Source organism: Lissotriton helveticus, chromosome 1_1 (assembly GCF_964261635.1).
Source record: "Lissotriton helveticus chromosome 1_1, aLisHel1.1, whole genome shotgun sequence".
Taxonomy (NCBI): Eukaryota; Metazoa; Chordata; class Amphibia; order Caudata; family Salamandridae; genus Lissotriton; species Lissotriton helveticus.
Window position 1 is genome coordinate 1,487,605,114 of NC_136057.1, and position 11,070 is coordinate 1,487,616,183.

At 42.6% G+C, this 11,070-nt stretch overlaps 1 protein-coding gene across 1 annotated transcript; it reads left to right on the forward strand.

Annotated features, from left to right (window-relative positions):
* Positions 1–1,265: 1,265 nt before the first annotated feature.
* LOC144828384 (twist-related protein 2-like) lies at positions 1,266–9,481 on the forward strand. The gene has a single exon (XM_078686501.1). It carries the CDS (start codon positions 1,372–1,374, stop codon positions 1,984–1,986), a length of 615 nt encoding a protein of 204 aa, XP_078542627.1. The 5' UTR covers positions 1,266–1,371; the 3' UTR covers positions 1,987–9,481.
* The last annotated feature ends 1,589 nt before the right edge of the window (positions 9,482–11,070 follow it).

Here is an 11,070-nt window from a genome sequence, read left to right on the forward strand (position 1 = left end):
AGGTATTAAATATGTTTATTTTGCTTCGGAGTTTTTGCCAGACTTCAATACCTTTTGCACCTATTAGTGCAACTTAACTCGTGGTGTTTCTAACGGGAGTGAAACTCCTCCTTGTCATTTCTAACTAGTAACAAGCTCGGGGGGGGGGGGGGGGGGGGGGTGTCAATGTAATTGCTGAAGAAATATGTAGGCAATTTGCTTATCATTGGTCAGACTCACGTGGCTCACCTGAGTCTCAACAGCTGGGCAAGAAGGATGAATGTTAGTGGGAGCATTACAAGGTAGACGGCTCTATACACAAATCTACAAAGCAGTCCCAGTTCATGAATAACAAATTGTTACCCACTGCTACCCTACTAAAAACACCCGGCAGCTCACTCATGTAAAGCGCTTCAATACCCTGAATGGTCTGGGTCGCGCTAGATCAAACTGCACATAAATTAATACAACTAGAGAAACCCTACTAGTTTACATTTTTGCTACAGATGTGACCAAAACTGAATTCCTAAATTTTGTTTCAATCTTAGTCACACCTTTTTTTCACATCTTAGCGACAATATATTTCCCCCATTGAATAATTTATAAATACAGGAAATAAATGCAGTGAAGTCTTCTTGGGCCATCTTTTGCCTTAGTAAAATACAACATCTAAACGTCCCTATTACACAGGCAGCAGATATGTTGCAAACGGGCTTGTCCTGTTTTTATTTAGGTTTGCATCAGCTCAAGGCTTCTGTAATACATCCTCAGGGCTGCTACGCACACCTTTCTTACTCACATTCAGCTCATCTACTTATAAGCACCAATAGGATAATCAATATTTCCAGCAAAGCCGTTTTAAATCGCTTCCATGAGGCCGTTCACAGCGGAGCTATGCCCAACCCGACTCCGAACCAGTCATACTCTATGAATGTGTGCACGTGCCTTGGAAACCTCCCCAGGCGCTGGCGTCCTTTGATGATGCTCCCAGGAGGCCTCTGCAATGGCGTCCCCTCTGCCGTGCTCCGCTAGCTCCGGCATCAGGGCGGCGTGCATCTGCGAACCTTCAGGGGCTGCAGGGGATGAAATCTGGATCACATAAACTCAGGCCGCGTTCACAGTACCTTGCAGTGACTGATTGCTTTCGACGCTGCCTCCTCCCTCGCCCACCCGCCCCAACCCCTGGCCTTTCCTGCAATCCCACCCTCTCACCCTTGGCTACCCAATCAGGCAGTACAATTTCTCAAATTCTTCCATGGTTCCTCCTCTCCTTCCTGAAACAAGAAGGGAAGAGAGAAAAAGCCGGCGTGTGCTAAGGACTGTGGAAGTCTAGGCGCTCTGGAGGTGAGCAGCGCTTGGCCTGTGTGGTGTCTGGGATAAGTGGTGTCACCCATGGTCATTCCTTGCTCACAGCTCTCAGGTGACTTCGCCCCCCTGGATTCCAGCAGTGCTTGCCTTGGGTGGAACACCTTCTTACATTTGAGTGAAGGGGTGCCCTTTGGAGAGTTCTTGACGGTGAAAATGAAGGAGGAGAGCTCATGCCCGGAGTCGCCTGAAGGTAGCCTGGAGACCAGCGAGGAGGAGGCTGACCGGCTTCACCAGAAATGCATGCGCAAACGGAGCCAGCTGGGCAAGGCCGCTGATGACCGCGGCTCACCATCCCCATCAGGCAAGAGGAACAAGCGCAGCCCGCTGCCGCAGTCCTTTGAGGACGTCCACACCCAGAGGGTCATCGCCAATGTCAGGGAGCGCCAACGAACCCAGTCTCTGAACGATGCCTTCGCCGAGCTGCGCAAAATCATCCCCACGCTTCCATCAGACAAACTGAGCAAGATCCAAACACTGAAGCTTGCCTCGCGCTACATAGACTTCTTGTACCAGGTGCTGCAGAGTGACGAGTTGGACCACAAGATCGCCAGCTGCAACTACCTGGCCCATGAGCGGCTCAGCTACGCCTTCTCGGTCTGGCGGATGGAAGGCGCGTGGTCCATGTCCGCCTCCCACTGAGTCCCCGAGGCCACTAAGACTCTCATCGAGATGGTATGTCCAAGGCCTCCACTCTGGTCCCTGCCATCCGGAGAGGAATCCCCTGATAGTTGAAGCAGCCACGGTGCACGTGCGGTGACCAACAAAGGGAGCCTCTACTGTCAGGAGAGGATACGGCGTCCTTGAAATGGAGGCTAAATGAATATCACGAATATGAAAGTGGGTTCAAGGAGCAGGATCCTGCGGCCAGCATCTGGCTTCCCTGCTTCCTGTCAGCAGCTGTGGATGGGAGTCCTGCCTGTGCACCAGTGTGATATTGGCATCATTCACAAATGGTGAGCAGATGCGAGGCTTCTGTTGAAAATAGCTCAACACAGAAGAGTGAAAACGGGTAGAAAACACACATCTCCCTCGAAATCGCCCCCTGCAGCCGAAGCAGAGGACGGGCTCCTAAGAGTGAATCCATTGCCTGACAGGATGGCCTGTTGTTAAGGAACATGTCACCCGGGGAGGCTTTTCCTTGAGGTAGTGACTGATCGCATGGGAATCCAGTTAACAGTATTCACTAAAAATTGCGGTTTGCTAGTGCTTTATTCATATCCTCGTTGTCGAATTCTGTATTCAATCTATCTATCTTGTCCAGCAGCCCTCGTCTTTTCAAAAACGTGGACACATCTGTGCTGTGCTTGCGAGTCCTGCATTCAATCTAACCCATCAGTGCTGTGGTAGGAGAAGGGAAGGCGCATCCGGGGAGACAGGATCTTTCCTCGTCTGGTACGAAGGCCTTTGACTCCATTCCTAAAGAAGCTGCCATTCTGAGCAGTGGAAAGCTGAACACAAGGTGACTCGACCACAGCCAATGACAACAGACCTGTACCAGATCAGTATGAAACGATAACCGAGAAAGGATTGTTGGGCAGACACTGAACATGGTACAATGGAGTCCTGATGTGACATAGTGAGGTTTGGGGGGTTTATGAAATCCATAGATTTTTATTTCACCTGCCACAAATCGAACAGCGGGTGGGGGATTACTTTTTACAGAACTTTGCAAGGTGCCCACATTGAGGAATCTGGAAACGGGCAAACTAATATGGCCTGGAAATGGATATAAACTTTCATGCACTTTTAAGAACAATTATAGGTGAGAATGCATGTTTTGACCATTCCCTTGAACCAACTCAAAAGGAAAACGGTGAAAAACAATTGGTGTGTAACACATTGGCTTGCCCAGAAAAGCACTTTCGGAGTGCAGACTGTTCGAAGCACGCTGTGCCCATCCCCAGCTGCCCTTGCCTCGAGAATACATGTCTGGGCATCTCTGTAGAGCGGTGCCTTTTGCTGTGGGAACTCTTTCTTCTTTTTATTCACCCAGCCTGCACCAAAAGATTATTTTTTAGGAAAAACATTGTCCCCTTGCTATGCCTTCTATTTTCTTCTGCCCTTTTCTCTTTCACTTTGTCCCTTTCAGATCCCCCTTTTTTTCTTTTTCCTTTTCTATCGTTTCGTTGCTCGTTTCCTTTTAATGTCACCACAAGCTTAACTGTCCCAACTTTCATTGCTCACGGTGTCTATTTACCCCAAAGGAATTGACTACCTTAGTTTCATCAAACTTGGTCAGCTAATCACTTTAAATATCTGCTTTCAACTTTTGACTTTCATTTTTTTGTTATTTCATTTACTAGTTATTTTTCAGTCTCCACATTTTAATTATTTTAAATCAAATGTACTAGACCACCTTTATTGTCTTTTACAAAATGTTATTTTTTGATTTCAATACTAATTTTTCTCTTGAATTTTTTATCTTTCCACTGCATCTTTTCTTCTGTCTAGATTTCCTGCCCTCTCTCTATTTTGTTGTCTCATTGACTGTCAAGAACTTTACTGTATCTCCAGATAAAAATTCGAATTGTGTTGTAATTCAGGGTTTGCACCGTGGTACAACACTGCTGTTGACGTTGCGCACATTTTTTGCTACTACAGCTGCAATACGTCTCAGTATATTGGAATTGTGTATGTTACATCAAGATATTGCTACACATTCTTGCAGTATGCTTTCAAGGTGAGCGGGGTCATTACCACTTTATTAGATGTTTAATATCTGTCATTAAAACAAGATCATTTTAAATATATACCCAGTTTTCCTTCTCAATGTTTCTTTCGTCCCTACTTCTGAATCATGCCACCTCGTTCTATTCTCCTTTTGGCGTCCTTCTCCCATGCAGAAAGGTCTGGACTGGCCTACAGGAAAACTCACTGTTCAGTAGAGTTGGCGGAGAGTCAGTTGGTTGCTGGGCTGTTCCTGGCATGCAAACCCCTGCCTCATCCCTCCCAAAGTTCTATCGGGAATTCTTCAAATGTCCCAGGTGGCCTGTCAGCCTCTGCATACAGACACATCTGAGGGGTCATGGGTCCCCCTCTTAAACACAAACAAGCAGCTTCCTAACCTCGTAAATCTGGAAGGAATTATGGGCTCTGAGAAGGCCTGAAGTAGACTTCCTGTAATCAGCAGCGCCTATAATCAAGGCCCTGATGCCGCATTCTGTGTTGACCGCGCTGCATTGCAGCCAAGACATTATTCGTCGTTTTCCTGGTCCTTGCAACCCCACGTGGCTGCTTGAATATTGTACACTGTATCACCTCTGTGCATGTCCAGGTGTCATTTTGCGCGAACAAACATAGCAACCAAAGCTAAGGGCACCTTTTACCACAGAACGTGATATTTCGAGAAGTAGGTAAGCCACAGATGAGGAGGGCTCACGAAGTGGTCGCATGTATGGAGAAGTATTTTTTAAAGTTATTTGTGTTTTCTTCTTGAGTGCGTCCTAGAGCAACCACTTATATTTTAAAGAAGGGATATTAGAAGAAAAAGTCAAAAGTGTGATGTGTGACCACTCAGCAAACTTTCAATCTCGGTTACAGGAACTCAAAAATCAATAATAAAGTCAGTACGAATAGTCATATAAAGAGAAACTTGTTTTTCGTTTTTAGCAATACCAATAATAACCATCAATGTAGAATAATAAATAAACAAGAGTGTTCATTTTTATCTGTGCACACAGCAATAACAGACCAAGAAAATGTGCATAAAATATGTAGAAGCCATAAGTACCCACAGAACTCTTACACATGAAGACGGCGATCCGTTTCCTCTAAACAAACCCCGAACTGATCATTTTGTCCCATTATTTTAACGTATATGTACATAATAGCCATAGTATAGCTGTAAGCTCGTATTAGGTCAATACCAATCTGTCAGAAATAAAGCCATGACAACTGTACTGTTATTCCAATGATGACGTGAGAACAGCACTGCTATCCATACATAATAGTACCGCAGTGATACGGCTTTGCTCTCCCGCAACCTTCTCGCTGCGCCTGTTGATGTCATTGAGCTCTGCATGAATGATGCTTACATATTGTAATATTTACGTATAGATTGACAGAAGAAGTTAATTAGTAGTAGTATTTTTCAGAACGTTGGGGAATACATGCAAATACATATTTCATATGAACTAAGAGAGCTGTTGATGAGAAATGCGTGCCAGATTCTGGGAACAGAACTTGCATCTGATGATTTCCTGCTTCCAAACCGATGCACATGTAGCCACAGCACCTCATATCACAGTGAAAGGAAACAGTCTGCAGCTATTTTTCCCATCCAGCTCCGATAAGCACATTGCAACGAATGGACTTGATGTCCAGTGTTCCATCTGATAAAGGGCTTCTAACTCGGTTTCTGTAATGTCACTCCCCGGCAGTTTGACACAGTACAGCTTGATGGCATAGGCTGCAGGCTCTTTAGCTTAGCACTGTCAGTTTTGGCAAAGGAGGGAAAGGATTGACTGGAAAGTAGAGTATGGTACTCACTTTGATTCAGAGAGGAAGCCTTGATCCAATTTCGGATCTTTTGACTACCCATAAAGTAACGTAAAGAGTGGAGCACAACTCTTTATGAATTATTGCTTCTTGTATTCATATTTAGAGCATGGTAGGTGTTGATGTGCTTTAGAAAAGGGTTGGAACATTGAGGCAAGATTTCCATAGTGCACACTGCGAAGGAAGCTGCAGCGGTTAATGTCAGTGTAAGTCGCATTGCAATGTTCAGGGTGGAACTCGCAGAACCGTACTACTGAATGTGGACCCCTGAATATTGAGGCACATGCATATACAGGACAAAATCTCAAGGGACGAGATACCGAAAGGTAGGTGTATATCGGGAATTGTAGGTTTACTATTCCGTACTCCATTTCCTCATACCTTGAAGATATACCTATCACATAGGTGCATGTATGTTGAGTTAGGTAGAGAAAATCTTGACTTACTTACCTGTTAATATTTTTTTCCAATACTGTATCTGCGATATTGTGTTCCACCGATATTCTGTGGTCGATATTCAAGGTGCATTCCTATTTGAAGCACATAATTCCTGCCGTGATAGTAAACTGAACTATTTCAATAGATCTGAGAATTAGTGCTACCTGTATTTGCTTTAAACAAGTTGGCGAACGCAAAGGCCACTTTTCAACTGGATTCCATTACACTGAGTGCAGGAGGTTTTTTTTTATGTTTCTCCATTTCACAGTTGAGAGATTGGATTCACAGAGGTCAATGCATTTGTTCAAGGATTCTACAGTGTGGTGAAAGAGAGAAGACTGTGTCTCTTGTTCCCACCACAGGCAGCTTAGAGGTATCATCATACATTCTCTATTATTTTGTTTGCTCCATAGATTAATAATCTGGCCATAGTCCCATGCCCCTTTTTACCACAGTCCAAAAAGCGTCCTCTGTTAGAGACTCAGACAGAGCCCCAATGTCTCCAAATTTTGAAAATGGTTCTGTGAAGATGGCGATATATTTTATTTCACCTACAAAACCTAGACCCCCATACCTTCATCTATGAACTTTCAGGGTTCCCAGGACCTCTTTCTGGGAGAAATACACTTGCAGAGTACTTACACTTCCAGCAGCAAGCGAGTGCCATAGTCCATACAGAAAAACTGGCCACGAGTGAGTGCAAGTTTAACTATATAAAACAAGGTTTGCATGTATGAATGTAGCATGTATGTAAGTACGTACGTATGTATGTATTATTATCATCATTACTATTACTATTATTATCATGATTATCACCAAGGGCTTTTTCGTCACTAGCCGTCAATGGAAGCATATTCATTCATCCATAATTTATCCATAAAAAAATCCTTGTTTACCTTTTGCCAAGATTTTCAGATTTTTAAAAACTATTTTTTCTAAATTATTTGCAAAGCCAATAGGATTTCCTTTTTTATATAATGATGCCCAGAGGTCTCAGCAGATCACTCTACAATACTATAATGTAAGGCAAGGAAACACAATTTAACCCAACCAACAAGAAATAAAATAACCCAACCCAACATAAATTAACGTAACACTACCTAACCCAGCACCGCCAAACTTAACTAACATGATCTAACATAACACTATATAGATCAGCAACATTGTCAACAGCAGCACCTTTATTATACACCAGGAGCCACACAACCAGCTTCTGCACCAATATTGTCGTAGTTTTGACCTCTAAAAACGGTAGTAAGGCTTTAGGCAGCTTTTTGCATTGCAGAATTTAATGAGATGTGTGTTTCCCTCCCAACTTTCATTCATCATGTATTGAGGTTGTATGATCCACCAACGTAGAATTTCCCTTAATGCGCCTCCTAATTTTTAAACAATTATCGTCAAACTGCTACCAGTCACAAAGATACAAATAATCTTCAAGGATACAAACTCATTAAAAAAGTATGTCACACAACTTCGAATTAAACTAGTCAATTTTTTACGTTAAAGATTCTCAATTCCCATGCAAAGACTCACTTTCGTCAATAATTTTTAGTAAATATTGCCATGAGAAAGAATATGTGAAGCAAGGTGATATCCATCTAGTGAACCAAAAATCTAAATCGGAACTTTTGTTTTTACATTTCTCTCTCTCTCTTTCTCTAACTTTCTCCATCCCTCCCTATCTCTCTCTCTCTCTCTCCCCGTCAGTGACCTGCCGCACTCTTCTGGCACAGGGGAATTGTAATATAATATGAGATCAGAACCACATGTAGAACATGCCCTTAAGGGCAAAGACTAAAAACACAGGCCGCGGAAAAGGCACAGCTTTAGAAGTACTGTGAATGGGCGCAGAGGCTGAGGCAACATTTGCATCTCCCAATCCCTGAGACACGATTCACAAATGCATCAGGTTGTCTTTCTTATCTGAACTTTATTTAAAATGATAATGTCATGAAGATATCAAAGCATTATGAAAAAGGATACCAAGCTCAAAACGGAAATACATTAAGAGAAAGCAGAGCAGGTCAATTGAGACCATTCAAATGAATTGAGTCTGCCATCGATTTGAGAGAAAACGGGTAGTAGACGCCTTCGGGTAATCTGCTGAAGTAATAATTGCGCATCCAAGGTTTTTCCTTAGAGTTCTTCTGGAAGCAACTGTCAAATTCGTGACAGCAGTGGGCAGAATAACATTTTTGCTGGTTTTGCGTAGTAAAAGTGAGACAAACTGGTTCAAAATATTTATTTTGGATTTCATTTCCAGCGCAAACCTTGTTTTGCACAGGAAAGATGGCTGAAGAAAACACAAAGTAGTGCCTTGCATTAATTTCCATCGAGGAGTGTTCCATAGCAAGTTAATGGGTGTTCCTATTGTACCACCCATGAATTTTGACACAAAGCCATCTCTGCTAACAATGGTAGACAGGGCTATGTGTCAAAAAATTATGCTTCTTTAAGCCATGTGTTATGACTGCAATTTTCTAGGACATCTTGACTGGTCTTTAAGAATACAAGGTTGCAAGTGAAATGTACTCATTGACTGAGTATAGGCTTAACAGCTGCAGTTTTAAATGTGTATTACTTTACACGGTTAGTAAATTTGCTGGGATGATTCAAGCTCACACCAGTGTTGAGCATTTCTCTAATTGAGAATTCCCCGTCCCAATGTGCTCTCCTTTAGTCATTAATGCAGCAGTTTGTTCCTTCTGTTTGTATGGCTGTTGTGTGCTTAGGAAGCTATGAATGCATTGGCTTGATTATTAATCAAGCAGTTGGAACAGTGACTTGATGCATGTTGAGCTCAGAGCTTCATTGATGAAGTTCCTTACCAACTTGATCCATTTATCTAGCCCGTACCATGGGGCACCAATGTTGTACTTGTGGTGCTTTACTATTTTGAGGACCAATATTTAAAATTCTTATAACATGTCATTTTTTTATTTGCGGAGTCCAAAATAACTGAGAAAAGATCCATAACTACAGAATTAAACATTGCACGTTGCCTGCCTTTGTGGAGGTTGAAAGCTACACAATGTTAGTTTCTCTAGGTTTGGAAGAGGGAAGCTTTGGTGTCATAATTTTCTCTCTAGAATGTAAACTTTGATCGGTTAAAGCAAAATGTACTGAAAATATGTACCACAAGCCTATTGCTTCAATAAAGGTTTGCTTAAATCTGGAAAAAAAAAAAAAGAAAGAAGATATGTTTTTATTTCACCAAACATTTCCGACTTTGCACGTGTGCTGCACTGAACAGCCCACATACAGATTGGGAAAAGTTTTAAAGTTTGTCAAGGCAATGTATTTTGTACTTGAAGGATACACTTCCAGTAAAAAACCTATGGTAGACATGACGCAGACACCTTTGCGCTATGGTACAAAAGTGTATGTAAGGTGCTAAGCAGCCTAATTGTGTGCCAGCACTAGGGCGAGAGAAGGACAGATACAGCGCTGCCCTGCTCTCTCTCTCTCAAGCAACACAGCGCAGATGCGCTGCATTGCATGCATTTTTAATAAAGCTACCCTATATTTAGATGCAAAAAAGCAATTTGCCTTAATGTGCTACTTGTAAGGAGACAAATTAAGAAATATATGTATGAACTAATAATAGTATTGTCAATCTATCACTAAGAGTGTGTCTTCGATTGTCTAGGTGCCCATTTCTAAGTTGAATTGATTCCCACTTCTGTCTTCCACTAAAGAAACCATTGGACACCCCTCAAGGGCATGTTATTTCAAGGAAAGAGATGAGTGTAGTAGGCTCATAGTACTCGCCCTCATATGGTGCACGACTTTTCACAAGATGTAAATATGGGCACTTACATGGCAGCAACTGCACCCTCATATCAAATAATGTTAAATGCTATCCATGTACCCTGTTTATGTACAAATCATGGAGCAGCTCAGTCACTGGGGGGCTGCCAAGGAGAGCGAGAAGCGCATTTTATGTATGTGTCTATGCCGGTGATCAGTACTTAGTTTGTAAAACAATAATTTCTGGCACCCAAAAGTTTCCTTTGGAGGCCAGCACCAGCCTTGCTGAATGCCATACTTCCTAAGTATCAGGACTGTCTAATTTTGATTTCACTGCATGCTTTTCCTCCCATCACCCCTCAGGTTCATGTTTGTGGATTTCATCCTTGACTGCGCTATTTCCATTGTTGCTGTTTTTCGTTCTTTCGCTTCCAGACTTTCTGTCCCTTTTGTGCCTTTTTACTTTTGCTTCTGGTCAAAGTGTGAGTCCAGTGCCACCCCTTGCAGCCAAGTGAGGCACGGCTGGTGATCCTGCCGCTGCTGACGGTTCTATCCCTGTGCTATCATGTGGGCTAGCTGGTACTGTCAGACAATCTCGCATTGCACTTGTCTGAAGGCAGATGGAAGCCAGAGGGTGCCTTAGCATCTCTTTGTATTTTAATTGCTCAGTGAGTGAGCACGTTTAGTACACCTATTTTTCTCAGTAGACCATTACTCATTCTATTGCATCATGAGGCTATTTTTGATGTATTTAAGAGACGCAGTATTCACTGTTTTAACTAGGAATTTACCAACTATTGTAACTATGTAATCAAATGCAATATGAAAAAGAGTTTTCAACCCTCTTACTTCGAATGGCAAGTGGCCACATATACTGAAATATCATTTATCTCAGTGTTAGTGTCATGCTAATATTGCCCTTTGTCATTTTTTTTAAATATCTTTGTGTGTCCGGAGACTACACAAGGCTGTTTTCTATGCTTTAAAAAATACATAAGACAAACATTGAATTGGCCAGCAGTGTAGTAAGACACC